The 15,985-nt window shown below is 44.3% G+C and overlaps 1 protein-coding gene across 1 annotated transcript in view; it reads left to right on the top strand.

Moving 5' to 3' along the window:
- LOC8051152 overlaps positions 1 to 14,932 on the top strand; it is a 76,677-nt gene extending 61,745 nt beyond the window's left edge. The window contains exons 19-22 of the mRNA XM_029967856.4: positions 703 to 1,012; positions 2,426 to 2,567; positions 9,939 to 10,071; positions 10,652 to 14,932. Of these exons, the coding sequence (XP_029823716.2) occupies positions 703 to 1,012; positions 2,426 to 2,567; positions 9,939 to 10,071; positions 10,652 to 10,725 (659 nt within the window). The 3' untranslated portion in view covers positions 10,726 to 14,932. The remainder of the gene's footprint in view (positions 1 to 702; positions 1,013 to 2,425; positions 2,568 to 9,938; positions 10,072 to 10,651) is intronic.
- Positions 14,933 to 15,985: the final 1,053 nt, after the last annotated feature.

The raw sequence follows: 15,985 nt of genomic DNA, 5'->3' as shown, positions 1-15,985 counted from the left end.
GAGCATAGGCATATCCAAACATTTCGGGCTTGTTCCAGACCGGCGCACATTTTACCGTTTCTTAAGCAGAAAGAAGATGAATGATCTCCACCTCCCTCTGCAAGTACAGATGCTTCAATCCAGAGGACGTTCCCGCGGAATTGACTGTTTTACAAAAGTTGCCTATTGTCCTATCTATAGGCCGCCAATCGCATTACAGTTAGTCTTTTCCAGATTGTAGACTTTTTGCAGGAGACCAAAAGGTTGTTTTGATATAACGAACTGCCCACTATATCAAACTAATTATTGCATCCGGCAGAGTTAGTTATAAACGGGTCCGACTGTACTACCGCTAGTCGGGCTGATAAACTTGGCGATCTTCCAGAGCCTTCCATACTCTCAAGCTCCTCTCCTTTGGTGCGCACAGGGGGTCGAGCTCCTCCTTGCCTACCTCTCTGGTCACATGACCTCTCAAAGAACCAATCAGCAACGAGCGCCTCACTCCTCTCCTACCCATCAACCAATCGGTGTCGGTTTTATCTAGGCTTTACTTTTGGGCTTCACGAAATGCCGAGCACCTAGCCAAAGAATGTTCCACACTAAAAATGGAGCCGCCCACGAGGCAATTGTTGTTGCTCTAAGCATAAATTGTTCAGTGGCTCTAGGAGGACCCGCCTTGGATTGCCGATGACTGAACCCCGATCTTGTCTCTGTCGTCGGAAGGTTTGCTGCCTGGTTCGTCGGAAGAGTGGCGGCTGGCCGTGGAACTGGCGCAGAAGCAGCACGGCGGCGGTGCCTTCGGATTGCCGACATGCCTGTTCTGCGAGCGGACGCTGGCGGGGAGTGGGACGGACGCCCCGGTGGCGCCAGTGACGACAATCACGGTGGAGAGCGTGGCGCGACGCATGCTGGAGTCGGTGGGCTTCGAGCAGACGACGACGCTACTGCGTGACCTCGACCTTCCCCGAGGCTCGCTGAGTCCGGAGTTCTTCTTTGCCAGCGTGCTCCTCACCCTGATTGACCAGCAGCAGCTGTGAGTTTGCTGTCTCTGACTTATTGATTGATTCATTCATTGGTCAGCAGTTGTGAGTTTGATAATATTGATTGATTGATGAACCAGTAGCAGCTATGCGTTCCTTATTTGTGACTGATAGATTTATTGGCCAGCAGCAGCTGTGGGTTTGTGATTGATCAGTCGGTGGCTGCTATGAGTTTGGTATTGATTGATTGATTGATTGGTTGGTACATCAACCAGGAGCAGCTGCGAGTTTGTTATTTGTAATTGATTGATCAACCAGTGGCAGCTACGAGTTTGTTATTTGTAATTGCTCGATTGGTTGATTTGTTTGTTTATTTATTGGTCAGTCATTTAATTTGTTGATTTATTTTGTAAGCCTGGAAAGAGCAAACCCTTGGGGTGGTAGAATCTTCTAGGGGATGCTGAAGACAACTTTAGCCTTCCCTTAAAATGAGGCATGTGAGGTCACATGTGACTTCAGGGGAGATTGTGATTTAATGAGAAAATACTTGCAGCTTATTTTGGTTCATTGCATAAAGTTGAGAAACACAGAATGCATTCTGTGTGTCTTTGCCTCTCAAACAAATCCAAAAACCCCCAAAAATTTCTAGAGGAATACACCTGAAAAGGGACTAATACTATTACTAAAATGCTAAAACACACTCAATGCATTTTACTTCCCGCAATCTCTTCAAAGCTGCTGTTGTGCAGCTGCTAGTAGTACATAAAAAGCAAACCTAATTTACGTTTGGTGGGTCACAAATCTTCAGGATTAACTTGGAGCGGTATTTAGCAAAAGTAATAAAATTGCTTCATGGCCCCCTTTAGTTTAATGTTCTTCCATCACGAGGAACCTTGGGAAATTAAGATGACGTCTTGGAATATTGGGACAAGCCACGTTTGTGCAAAAAATGTTCTTGGAAGGCCCAAGGAAGGAGAGAGAAACTATTCTTTTGATAGGAATAGCAGACGCAAGCAAGCTGATGAACTTTCAACATCAAAGTCTTTTTGTCTCTATCCTGGGTTTTCGAGATGTCTACTGTAAAATCCCAAGATAGCCCACCCGCTATTTTTGGCTTGATTCGCTATTTTCTTTTAAACACCAAAAGGTAGCCCGCTCCTGGTAATCATACTATTTGAATCAATGATGATGCCGGTTTAAGTGTGGCTAGTTACTATGGTGGGATATAAGCGAACATTGTCGGCTGGGGAAGTACAGTCATCTTTGCTTCATTGCCACTCACCGCAGTAACGAGTTTGGCAGAGATAAATGACCTAAAATTTGCATCTTTTTTTTAACATGTCTTGATCACGCATTGAAAGTTAGCCCACTCCTTATGGAAATTTCTCGATCTTCCATGCCACGTTCCCTTCTCGAAGGTGTGGCACAATCTCGATTGATTGTCCGCGCTCTGCTCATGAATTCAGGGCCCTGAGCCACCGGATGCTCTCGCGGCTGGAGAGCTACGTCTGGTCCCGGCGTCTGGTCACGTTGCCACCTCAGGCGGCCGACCTGCTGAGCCGCGAGAAGCAGGGTCTCGCCGGCCTCGAAGACCTTGCCAACATTCAGGTGGGTCGACGGAGACGTTGGACACTGAAGGTCGGGGGCGGTTCTTGTGTCACAGATGATATCTTGCACAGAAGTTTCTGAGAATAAGTAGAGTGTGCTGCCAACCTTGTTATCTATTAGTAGAGGACCTTGTTTTCGGATTTTATTTATCGTTAAATTCGGAGGGTGTTTGTCAGAGTTTTATCTTTCACTAACAATTTAGAGTTCATCGGAGTTCTTTTCTTTTTTGTTTTCTTATATTCCCAGTCCTTTGAAATTCCGAGCTTAATTTTACGGTGTTCCCAATTCCTAAAATTTCAAAAACAAAATAAATAAAGTCCGGGGCCGTGACCCGTGGTCCTGAAAGAAACTTGACAAGCTAAAAAAGGCAAAACCCTTTTGTCGGTACAGTCTAAGGTCATTACAACAGACCTGGTCACAACAGACATTTGGATATAACATACCGATTTGTGAAGTTCGGTTGGTTTTCCTCTACGTACCATTGACTCAACTGCATATCTGCACACCACATACTCCTCTTATAACAGACCGAAATCATGGTCAAAATCAAGGTCTGTTATAACAAGCTTAGACTGTAGCTCAACATTTCAAAGCAAGCTGAAGTGGCCTCTTCTCAGGACCGCTGACCCCGTCCTCTTATAAAATTCATTTGTAAAGCACCATCTTTTTGCATTTTATTTTGTCGTTGTGACCTCGAAATTCAGAGTTTTTCGGATAAATCTGAATGGACAAAAAATTTACTGGTGAGTGTTTTTTTTTATGTTTTCGGATTTATCCGAAAACACAAAACCTTACTTAAGAGTATGACTACTAAGTTTTGTAGAAAAATTATTAAACTAAAGGTGAAGCTTCAAAAACACCGAGACAATCATTTTTTCTTTTATCTTTAGAGAAACAAAAGAAACCGGTATACTGGATTACACTAAATGTTCACGCTCTGTAGCTCGTGGGGAGCCAACTTGGCTATTTAGACTGCTCTATCTTAATAATTAATACGGCAAATTGTGTGCACAAAACGAGTGTTTTCTTAGCATGCCATACTCAACTAGAGCAGCTAGTATGAGAAAACTGAGTGAATAAATGAAAAAAGAACCCAGTCTCCCCTAACTGCAGAAGTTTCCACCTCCTAACCTAAATATTAAAAGAAAAAAGTATGTGCAGGGGGCATCTTCCCTAACTCTACCGTTTTCTAGTTTTTACTATAGCTGCAGTTTATACAGTTATATAACTTTCCACTTTTGTTTGATTTGTCTTTTGTCTCTGCTTTTTCTCTTCTAAGGCTTTTGTTTCCTTCTCCTCACCTTTCCATTTTGTCTTTTTAATTGTTTCTTGTTTTTTTTTTGTTTTTTTTGGCCTTTGTGGCTTTTAACTTTGCTAAAAACGACTTTTTTTAAAAAGAAATATAAGTAGAAGTTTGTTTGAAATAGAGCAGTGGTTGGTTTGTTTAAAACTTGGAAAAGTGGACCCTGAAAAAAGGGATTCATACTAGTTCACCCATTCCTGCATGACTGCAATGCTTTCCTGTTTGCCTTGCATCGACGCTTAGGGGTCGATGTGCAATGAAAGCTGCCTCTATTGGGTCTGTATTAGTCTTACCATTTAGTGTGGGATGCTAACGCAAGCTTTGCATGTGCCACATCTTTGTTTTTGGTTATAGCTTGTCCAATGTGCATGTAGCAGAGCTTCTGTGAAGATGGGATTGTACATTTTTTAGCTTTCTCTAAAGCAATCGTTTTTGCTGCCATGTACAGAATTTTTCATTACGGAATGCTCTTTTCTAGGGTTGTACGAATAGTATTTACTCGCACAATGAACGCACTCGCGTAATGAACGTACCCCCCAAGTCGGCTCTCAAAATTTCGACTTTTTTTTTCACTCGCTTAATAAACGCACCTCCAACTCGGACGTCAAAATTTTGACCCTTTCCCCCCACGCCTGGGAAATGAAGGCAATTTTCTATCCTGGTGCAGCGAGGTCGCGAATGCATGGGCAGCGTGGGAGAACAAAACGCCTCAAAAGGCGTTAAAAAAATTCGCAAGGATCCAACGGAAGCAGGAAAAAAAATACATAGGAGCTTTTTCTTTTTTTTTTTTTTTTGCACAGCGCAGTTTGGATTTTGGGTTTGCGCGCCGCCGCGCGCAAGGAGGTAAGAAAGAGAAGCGGAGAAGCGCTCTAAAGGCGAACGAAACAGCTTGCGGAAAGCGGCAAAAAAAAAAAACACGGAACTAAGAGAAAACAAAAACAAAAAAAACTTTTATTTTTCTTTCTTTTTTTTTTTTTTTTTTTTTTTTTTTTTTTTGCACAGCGCAGTTTGGTTATGGGGTTCGCGCGCCGCGCGCAAGGAGGTAAGAAAAAGCGGAGAAGCCCTGTGAGCAAACGAAACAGCTTGCGAAAGGCGGCAAAAAGAAAAATACTGTAAAACCCTTTATTTTCGCGGCCCCTATTTTTCGCGAATCGGTCACAGATGACATAATCGCGACCACGAAATTTGGCGAATTCCAGACGCCTGCATTGAAAATCTTAAGGACCGAAATTTTCGCGCGCCCTTAAATTTCGCGAATTTTTCAATTCGTGAAATTCGCGAAAATTTAGGGCTCGCGAACATTAAGGGTTTTACAGTAATACAACCCACAAAACTGAAAAAAAAAAAAATATCTTTTTTTTTTTTTTTTTTTTTGCACAGCCCTGTTTGGTTACGGGGGTCGTGCGGTCGCGCGCTGCGCGCGAGGAGATAAGAAAGATTTGCGGAGAGCCCTCGCCCAAACAACGTGGCAACGCCTAAGCAAACAAAACAGCTTGCGAAAGACGGCAAAAAAAAAAAAAAAAACTTAAGGAACTAAGAGAAAAAAAAAGAGAAGTTTTTGTCTTTTTTTTTTTTTTTTTTTTTTGCACAGCTTAGTTTGGTTACGGGGTCGGGCGCCGCGCGCAAAGAGCTAAGAAGTTCAACTTTTCAGGATAAAAGGTCCGTTAATTATGTGAGTAAATACAGACGCAAAAATTTTACTTCGCGTAATGAACGCCCCCCCCCCCCCCCCCCCCCCTTCTAACTTTCCATCGATTTTTCGGAAAAAAAAAGTGTGTTCATTCTGCGAGTAAATACGGTATTCGAATTTTCGAGTAGTAGTTTCAAATACAGGGGTGGAACGGCTGCGCCATTTGCGCCATTTCGCGCCAGACGCATTTGTCTGCGCCATCCTGCGCCATTTCGCGGAAACTGCGCCACAGCCAATACCTTGCGCCATTATGCACCAAATCGCACAACGTGCGCCAAAAAAAAAAGTATTTTGTCTTGGTTTCGGTTTCTACCGACTCGATTGGCAACGATTAGCGCGTTTAGCTTCGCCGGCCTTGCAATCCTTTGTTCTGTTTATTCTCCCTGTGTATCCCCAGTCGGAAGCGCGCAAAATAAACTCGGGGATCGGATTCGAAGTGCTACACCTGCGACTGGATTGTTATTCTTCAACCGTAAGCGGTTAAGCAAGTCGGCCGAGGTGAGGTCGAGTCGTTAAGCGTCAGATTGCCTGGGGCTCTGCGGCCCGAGGTGCGTACGTCAGCCAGTTGAAAACAAATGAGCAGAAGATTCCTTTTAGTACTTCATCGTTAAAAGTTGGAACCGCATTTCTGCAAGATAAATTGTGATTTGATAGAACTGAAACGCGGTCCGATCCGATACCTTGCCGGCCAGCAGCTCTTAAGCGAGTGGTAGATCTGCTCCTGCTTATCGCTTTGAATACGATAACTCCGTTAATTGTAGTCTGCTGCTTCGGTATTGAGTCGCACAATAGGATAAACTCGAAATTTGTTTCCCTGTTCCTCCTCGCAACTGCACGTCCGTTGCTTTCGCACGTCAAGAGGTTCGCACATATAATTACTATGTCGAGCACGTGTGGGTTGTGCGATAAGCAGTGCTGATTTGCATTTTGAGCAGCTGAAAGCCACTCAGAGAATATCAAAAACACCATCTTCAGAAACATATGGTACTTGCTTTTTGGTTCTCATTAAGGCTCACAAAGTTTCAAGTTTTCGCATCTGTTGCACTGTTATCCCATTTACCTAGGTCCCTAACCACTCATGTTCATCTGTGCTGCTAAGCAGAATTGAAATTGCTCCCGTGCTCGTCTAAGACACAAAATGAAGTGCAATGAAAACTGATCTGGGCTGCTCCTAGCATGCTCCAGAATGTAGTTTTAGCTGCTCCCAACCTGCTCCAAAACAGCGGTTTCAGCTGCTCCCGTGGCTGCTCCCAAATACATTTCATGAGTTCCACCCCTGAAATATTACTCTATTTGATATTCGCTTCGAGATGAAGTGCGATGTTCATACTTTTCGAAGTGTTGGTCGCGGTGGGTTAGCCCTGTTGAGCACGCTTCTTCTCGAGCGCTGGTGCACTGCGGAGAAGCAACACCCGCGGAGCTCGCTTCCATGGGTGTTGCTGCTTCTGGGTGCACCCATGCTCGCTAAGAAGTATGCTCAAAGGGGCTAACTTACTGCAGTCATCACTTAGAAAGGTACAAATATTGCAGTTGGGACGTGCTTAGGAGAAAAGCACACTTCTTAAGCTGGATGGTGCACATATGTGTGCATTTAAAAATAAACGGGAACTTTGTAAATGTTGATGTCTACACTACAGTAAAATTTTCAGAATTAAACTGTGGCTAATATGCAAGAGTATGTGTTATGTAGAGATGTCCTGACAATCTGCATTCATCATCTACGATTGTCTTTTTTTTTTTCTTTTTCCAAATTCTAGATTTAAGGAGGAAGGCTTGCATATACACTCCGTGCGGGAACTATAGGGGGCGCTTTGAAAAACGCGCACAGCGTCGCTAGCGGAGGAGCTGGCGTTTGACCGTGAGGCGCGTTCAACAGCCTGCGTCGCCTTTTCGCATGCCAAGCTATGGCGGCGGAAGCGCGCACGGACGAAACTTTTGCTTTTTGAGCCGATACGTTGAGGGTGACGTCGCATGAATGCTGGGGCAGACCTAAGAAGGGCATTTAGCTGTTCTCCTCCTCTTATATATTGAGTTTGAGTCGTTATTCGGGGGAATTTCTCTAGTTGCAGCCAAAAAAGGAGTTGGAGCAATTTTCCAAAAAGCAAGACGGCCGCTACCATAATTGCTTTGAGTGGGAAATCTATTTCGCTCGTCGCTGTAAACGTAGGACTGCTGGAACGATGATATTGGAGGCGAGTGAGATGTCCACTAATTTTCTGCACGAAGTGTGCCAAGTTTCATTAAGACAGCAGGTGTGAAAGTTGTTTCTAACGAATAAAGAAATAAAGCTGTACGGTATATCCAATATTGGACCCAAAATGTTGTGTTATAGCGGGCTGCGCAAAGTGCAGATTTGGGCACACAGGTGGTTGGACTTGACAGTAACATGACACAGCACTTATTATACAAAAAAAAAAATTGGCATAGGGAAACCAGGTGAAAATTTGGTTTGGGCGGCGTAACTCAATGGGAACCAGTTTGGACCATGAAAAGGCTGTCAAGAGAATACCACTGGTCGGGGGAGGTGGAGACTTTAGAGGTAGGAAGGGACTAGTGGACTGTACTTCTAATTGAAACAACTTTACGAAAGGTGGTTCCAAAGCCGAGAAAACAAAGTTGTCGGCCAACACACGGTTTGGCCGCCAAGGGCTTTTGCGGTCAGCTGTTGTGTAATAACCTGTTGTGCGAGGTGCTGATTTTCGGCCCACAGGTACTTTGACATGACCGTCACTTGGCACAACACTTATTATAACAAAAATAGTTGGCATAGCGAAACCAGGTGGAGGTTTAGTTTGGGCGGCGTAACTAAATGGGAACTGGCTTTGACCGTCAAAGGCTGTCAGAAAATACCACTCATCGTGGGAGGTGCACACTTTACAGGTAGGAAGGGACCAGTGAACGATACTTCCAGTTCGAACCACTTTGCGATAGGTGGCCCTAAGGCCGAGAAAAAAAAAATTGTTGTCTACAGAACTCGGGGTGTCAGTGTTTTCACATCCAAAAGGAGGCTGATCAAGAAAGAAAGCACACCACATACACTTCCATACTCAAACGCCGATTCTCCAGTGACTCCGAGTTTCATGGTTGTTTTCTTTAGATTTATATTTGTCACTTTTTTTACCGTTCAAATCTTTCTTCATGAAGTACAGATTGTGTGCCATATTTGTCCGGAAATATCATTGACACGTACGATGGGGACGAAACTTCTTTGGAGGGCATTCCTCCAACGAAATTGGCACTGCACACCCGCAAGTGTGGGATGGCATTTCAGTTCGTCCCATCAGCGCTGACACATGTAGGCGTTACTGGTACGAAAACAAGCGCAAAGCGGCAGTGTAGAATATGTCAGCCGTGCCGACACAGTGGCAGACATGATCGGGACACCAAATTTCTTGCGTCGTACGGCATGGCTCCATCGTTTTCGCTGTCCCACAAAACATCGGCGAGGTGAAAAACTGTGAAACTTTGTCTCCACGAGATACGACGCATAACTATTGAAGCACTTAATGACTCAGCACAGGCAGCACTTCACGCTGTGAACCCAGCGCAACAGCACCACTCCGACTTCAACGCGTACCAACTTACGCGGCGTGGTTTCGGTTTCGTTTTCTCTGGGGTGCTCACTGCCTACCTTCAATACCGGCCGCGCGGCGGCGCGCCAGTCGCGTCGCACGGAGTGTATAGCAGGAAGATTTATAAATCTTGATTAGGTATAGCTGGGCATCTCTTAAGGTTTAATTTTATGTCGAATGCATCATTTACTTGCTGTACCATTGTAGGGATTGAACTTTCTAAGGCTACAGTCCATAAATATAGTTAGATTAAAATTAGCTTAGAAATGGACAAGTGGAAGCTTGAGAGCAATCTTCACGAGTTCATCTGGGTTTTCGTTTAAATTAAGCATGCACGATGCAGTAGTCAAAAACAAGGAGAAACTATTCAGTATTTTATTCAAAAATATTTGGCCAAAATCACTATTTGCTTCGAACTCAAAATTCACTATTCGCACATGACTATGAATTTTTTTTTTTTTTACTATAATAGAAGTTTCCTGTGAGAGAATTGCTCCTCGTAGAAACCCTTTCTTTATTGGGGAGAAATAGTATTCTCATAAAACATATCTATCCCTTTTCACCCTTTGAGAAGGAAAGAGAGGGGGAAATATAGTTCCTGCATAAACTCCCTATGGACTCCCTTTCACTAAGGGAGAAATTGTCTCCTAAATTTGTCAAAGGGTTAGACTGCTGCGAGAGGATTCTCCCAAACAGTAAGCTTCTCCTCGGGATAATTGGATATCTGACACTTGGATATCAGAAGCACCAGGTGTTTCTGTTAGAGTGTGCCGGAAATGTGAAAGGGCGGGACGTCGTCCTTGCAGATGCAGAGCCTCTTTGTGGAGGAGCCCGAAAGTCACTGGGGGAGGAGTGTGCCTCTCCTCTCCACTTGTGCGCACTGTGCACAAATGTTGGGTGCCACAAAGGGTGCCCATCCCGTGGTGGCGTTCCACTGTGGTGAGTCCCACGGCTCACTCTCCTCGTTCACTTAGACCCGCTCGCCAAGAGTCCCATTCAAAACGTTGCCGCAGTTTTGGAGCGTAGCGCGCTTTGAACTCTGAAGTTTGGTGAAGTGGGTCCACGATCAAAGTAGTCTCTCATAAGTGAACCCGTATTTTGCACATTCCAACTCCCGCTCGAAATTCGGTATTTTCTCCTTGCGTTTGCAACAACTATTGTTAGTGTGTCTATCGGTAATGCAGTCGAACTCCTTTTAAGCAAATGCCTCTGAAACGATTATGCCCATTAAACTAAGTCCAATGAAATCCTGGCCCATTTTCTGTTTGTTCAACATGTTTTTATGACGTCGACAACAAACTCCCGTTTAACGAGTCTACCCGATGCTGCAACTTATAATGGAAGTGTTTGTGACGATATTGGTTTATTCTACGCATAAGCGCTGTGAAATTAGACGACAGCCCACAAAGCAGAGCAAAGTGTGCTTAGTCTGCGACTGCCTTCTTTGCATGTTCATGAACTCATTAAAGCCTCTTTCTTTGTGTCCTTTTTTCTTTTCTTTTTTTTTTTTACTACAAAGGGCATTGTTTCCACAAGTGCTGTCTTCCTGGGGATTTCTGCATTGCGTGCCTGGAAACTGCTAGCACAACCTGACCATCCCCCCAGCGGAGCCCTACAATCTCCATGGCTCCCTTCCGGGGGTTGTAGCGCTTCTGGCACTGAAGCGACCGCAACCTTTCTTCCTTTTTTTTTTTACTTGTCTAGTAAGCTGTATTTTCAGGGGCAATAATTGCGCTGCTATGGCTTTGCGGAACGGGCGTCGGGTCCGAGCCGCGTTGTTCCAACTGCGCTCTGTTTTGCGTACTACGTGCAATGCAGTGATGAATGCTGTCTACTTTCTTGTGGGAGGGCCGAGATATTTTTGATTGTGCTTCATTTGGTGGGCTATGTTCATTGCAGCTTCTTTTTTGCTTTTTTTATTTACAGTACACTGCAGGCCAATATTTTTGCCCCAGCAGGAGTGGATGTAATGTTTATATGGAGCTAGATTACCAGAGATTATACATTGCAACACAAAAAGGGAAGGAGTCCAGCTGGAAAGTGTAAAGAAATGTGCAGGAAACAAATACGAAAAGTTAGACAAAACGTTATAAAACACCCGATATAATACAGCGAACCAAAAAGCCCAAAAGAAAAGTTACACATCAAAAAGGCATTCAATTGATTCAAGTACATTGTCTGAAGTAAATATATGGGAAAGTAGGCAGTTTCATTATGTAATGGTTCTGGGAAAGAGTAGTAGTTACGCAAAAGCATTTGTGCAAGCGAATACGGGAGTTATTGTGTGGGGATATGTAATAATCCATCCTTCAAAGGTGGACTGTCTTTTGTGCTACGCTCTGTTCTATGGACAGTGTGCAACCCAGTGAAGACTGCTACGTTTATTTTGGAGAAGAAAGTCATTTTGGTTGTATAATGCTGTAAGCGTACCAGCTAGCTTCGGGTGAAAAAAAAAGCTTACTTGAACTACTTTCATTTTACCAACTACGGTATGTGTAATGCAATGAAAGGGAATGCTACCAAGCACCTTTTTGGTGAGTGACAAGTCATTTTGACAAGAGTGCCTTAAAGGCCGCTAGCTTTTCTGATGAGAAGAGGGATCACTCGAGTGAGGTTAATTTTATAAACTGTGTGGATTGCTATGGTCTACCACATTCTTTCTAGGAGGCGAGTTGTTTCAGCTGCAAAGCCATAAAGGCTGCCACCTCCTTGACGCAAAGGAAAGGCCATTTTAACCATTCTTTATTTCTGATACTATGTGCAGTACAGTGAAGGCTACTAGCTTATTTGCACTAGTATCTAATGTTTGGTTTTGTGCCAACTAAGTAATGAATGTGAAGCCTGGCACGTAACCTTGGAAGCAGCATTTTTTATTCAAGCTGTTTCTTCGAGGCATGTTTCAAGGCAATGACCCAAAGTTTGGCTCACGTGAAGATGGACTGCACGTCCTGCCAAATATATATCACGACCTTATAACTAAACTTTCTCTACACCTTTAGTCGTGTAATGCAAAAAATGTTTATTGGAACATACATAGAAAACCTCCGAGACTGGGAAGCTAGGGGAAAAACCCCAAGGCTAGGGAGATTAGAGAAAAAACACGAGACATTTCTTGTTGCCTAAATATTTGTGTGAAGGTACCTGGCAAGTTAACGCAGTAGGCCTTTGCTAAATTGTATAGCGGTAAGGGACGTAAGACAGTGTTGTTACCACTTCTTTCTGATTCCCATCCATAGTTCTTAATTGTGTCTTTTACATGCCACATTGAGCACAGAACATCTCGCACGCAAGCTTATGCCACAATGGCATCGGGGCCAGATATTGATACTTGGTGGGTTATGCCAATACCCTCCCCTTGGGTTTCATGTTAATTCTTTTAGCTGCCGAATATATGCTAGTCCTTGCTTTATTTTTTTTTTTTTAATTTAGAGGCAGGTTTTGTTCTTGTAGTCTTTATAGTATTAATGACAACCTTTGGGACGGCTATTTTTTTTACCTCGGTGACTTCTTGCGGTGCCGTAAGCTTATTGGTGGCTTGCTGTTTTCTGTCTGGGTGTTTGTAAAGAAATGCTGAAGGCAATTTGATGCTTACTTAAATCGTCATTTTTTGCCGCCATAGGGAGACTCGGAAAATGTTTTTTTTTTCGAGAGCTTTTAGACGGCTTTTTTTCTCGTAAAGCAATTCCCCGAAAAACCTCAAACACGATAGACAAAATGTTTGTTTCTTTCTGTCTTTTATTCGTACACCTGAAGAACTTTCGCCATAAAAATTAAATGACGATTTTGAAGATTTTTTCTAGAAAATCAAGCATCAAGAAATCTTTTTCATTTTCCTAGCGTTTCATTATAGCTCGTTCCCCAAGGACTTTTCAAAACCTCGTGCCTCTGCGTTGAACAGAATTTATACTCGAAATTTTCGTCTTCACAATTTTAGGTTCATTGGCAGGCAGTGTTAATTATACTGCCACCAGTACGTACATTGCTCGTAGCATGAGGCAGACTTGGCATTTTGCTGCCCTAAGCAACCTCAGTACTGGCCCCGCCCCCCCCCCCCCCCCCCCCGCCCCCCCCCCAACCCCCGCTTCCCATGGTCAGTGACCATGGGAAAGGGGGTTAGTGGGGGGGGGGGTATTGCAGGGAAGTAGCTAAGTTTAGAGTACACATTTTTAGAAGTAGCTACATTTGGAGCTAGAATTCCTATAGTAGCTAAATTTGGAGCTAGATTTAAGAAAAGGAGGCAAATAATTTGGGGACGACCACAAATTGGCCGCCCGCAAAAGTTTGCTGCCCTGGGCAGCTGCCTATTGGCAAAAGTACTTGTTGTTGGGCTAGTTGGTGATGACTGTTTGCAAGTCCGCCCCTGCTCATAAGCCTAAGCCTGTTTCACTGGTAGTGGCGAAGTTGCTCTCAAGCATATTCGAGATTTCATCGGCACCTTCGGGAACATTACGGGGCATCGTCGTTAATTGAGTGAAAACCGAAAATCCCGTTCGGTGCTTTTCTAAATTACCACTGCCCACATATCTAAAGGCTACTTCATGCTTCTGACTGCATTGCCTGTAATCCGTAAAACGGAGCGCAGCCACGCGAGTTGTCGTATTTTGGCGGTGGACGCACCGTCGGTGTCGCGCAATCAGATGACGGGTTCAATCCCAGTAGCAACGAGAGACTATTTCCGCCCTTAAGACCGGTTTACGGTAGCGTTTCTGGGTTAGAAGTGTTAGCTTATTCGTCGTTTCGAGAGACTGTCTGTTAGCAGTGTGGCAGCTCGAGCCGTTGGCGTCCGCAGGGCAGCGTTTGACGGCCTGTCCTGGTCATCGAGGTGCGGCAAAACGTAAGGGCGGTTGCCTCGACTACGAGGAGTCTTCGTTTCTGCTCCCAGAATTTGTTGCCATGGCTGCGGTCTCCGACAGCTTAAGAAACGCGGGGCACAGCACGTCCCCACATCTAATCATCACCCTATGATCAATGAGATTGCGGCGTTTGCGAACAAGAACGCCGACAAACCAATCGCGGTGCAGGAAGTGCGAACACGACGAGTAGGATTCTGTTTTCGGAGTTTGTTTTGCTTGAAATCCGGAGGGTATGTTTCAGACGAGTTTGACGAGCGTGTTGGGTTAAATACTCAATACGAAGAAAGCACAGCACAAACGGGGTACAGAGACAAACATGTACATGCTGTCTCTGTCCCCTGCCTGTGTTTTGCTTTCTTCATATCATGTTTCGGAGGTTGCCGTAACGTCCCGGGAGACGGCCCACCTAAAATCGAAAGCAAATCGGGCGAAAATAAGGAGTAAGCTAACTTTCGGTGTGCAATAAAAAAAAAAAAGGGTGCAAAAATGCCAGTTTTAGATTTCGTAACCTGCGAAACTTGTGATTGCAAGGAGGGGCGATGAACCAAAGATGACTGTCCTTCCCAGTCAAGCAATGTTATCTTGGCTAAGTAACACCATTTCTGCTGAGGTCACCATTGGCCAGAGCCCTGCAATTACTGGAAGTGGACTCTCTCTCGGTGTTTCTGAAAAATAAATATAGCATATTGTACCAAAAGTGGGGGCCAGGCTATCTTTCGGGGGTGTGGGGCATCTTTCGAGATATTACGGTATTTTTCGTTGAAAATTCAGGGTTTATCGAAGTTTATTCTTGTTCAATTCCCAATTCTCTGAAATTCTAAGTGCATTTTACTGCATTCCCAATTTTTAAAAATTTGAAAACAAAATAATTTTAGTATTGGGAAGAACATAAAACACAAGAACAGACAAGACCGTCTTTCTGTTTTATGTTCCTATTACAGTCGAATCTCGTTAATTCAAACTCTGGGGGGGGGGGGGGCCGAAAATTTGTTTGAATTGTGGGAAGTTTTCTCCCATAGAGACGCATAGGGTGGGACCTGCATGTTAGTTTGAATTATCTGCAAGTTTGAATTAAGAGAGTTTCAATTAATGAGAGTCGACTGTATTTATATTACCCTTACCAACATGCTCTCCATTTCGAGTAATATAAATAAACTCTGGGTACCGTGCCCCATTGTCCCAAAAGAACCCCGACGAGCTAAAGGGCAAACCCCTTTTGTCAGTAGTTTGAGATTTCGAGGGAAAGTCAAGTAGCATCTCCTCGGGACCGCCGACCTTTGCTCTCGTGAAGCTTATCTGTAAAACGTCGTTTCCTTAGCTTTGTATTGCGTCGTCGCAACCTCGAAATTTCATGTTTTCTGAATAAATTTGAATTGCCGAGAAATTTACTGGGAAGCGTTTTTCGGATTTATCCGAAAAACTGATTTCCAGTGATAGGTCATGCCCCGCATTTTTTGAGCTGTCAGAGGCTTTAGAGAATCTATGCTGTTACAGTTGTACAGATCCACCCCAAGAGACATTGAGTCGCAGAGAGACATTCCGCAGCTCTTTCGAAACCGCGCGCCGCCATTCCGCCACAGCAATGCGGATTCCTGGCAATCGGGGCAACCGCGTCTTTTCGTTCTGTCGCGCGCCTCGCCGACAAGACGTTTGAAATTAATGCACCGTCCGATTGGCCAATCGTCGGGCTGCGAGAGGCGCCGTCAAGCGCGACGACGTCTTTCTCGTACCAGTTCTAGTCAAGTGCCCCGACTGCGAGGGCAACGTCGGTTAAACATTCCAGGTGCACGAGTTGTCTCGAAGGCACCGCCGGGGCTTTGGTGGTGTGCGAAAATTGCGGTTTCAGTAGTGATTCAATGTCTAATGCGACAGAGAAGTGTGTTAACATAGCAGGTATCCTTAGCATAAAAGTTAACACCTACAGTTGCTTTTAAAAGCAAAAAAAAATTATGTCTGTGTACATTGCACTGACTGTTATTTGCCGTAAATTTCTGTATTCT

This window comes from Ixodes scapularis, unplaced genomic scaffold, assembly GCF_016920785.2.
Source record: "Ixodes scapularis isolate PalLabHiFi unplaced genomic scaffold, ASM1692078v2 PGA_scaffold7__128_contigs__length_106722199, whole genome shotgun sequence".
Lineage (NCBI taxonomy): Eukaryota > Metazoa > Arthropoda > Arachnida > Ixodida > Ixodidae > Ixodes > Ixodes scapularis.
Note: the sequence above shows the minus strand (reverse complement) of the source record. Positions and strands in the feature narration are given on the sequence as shown.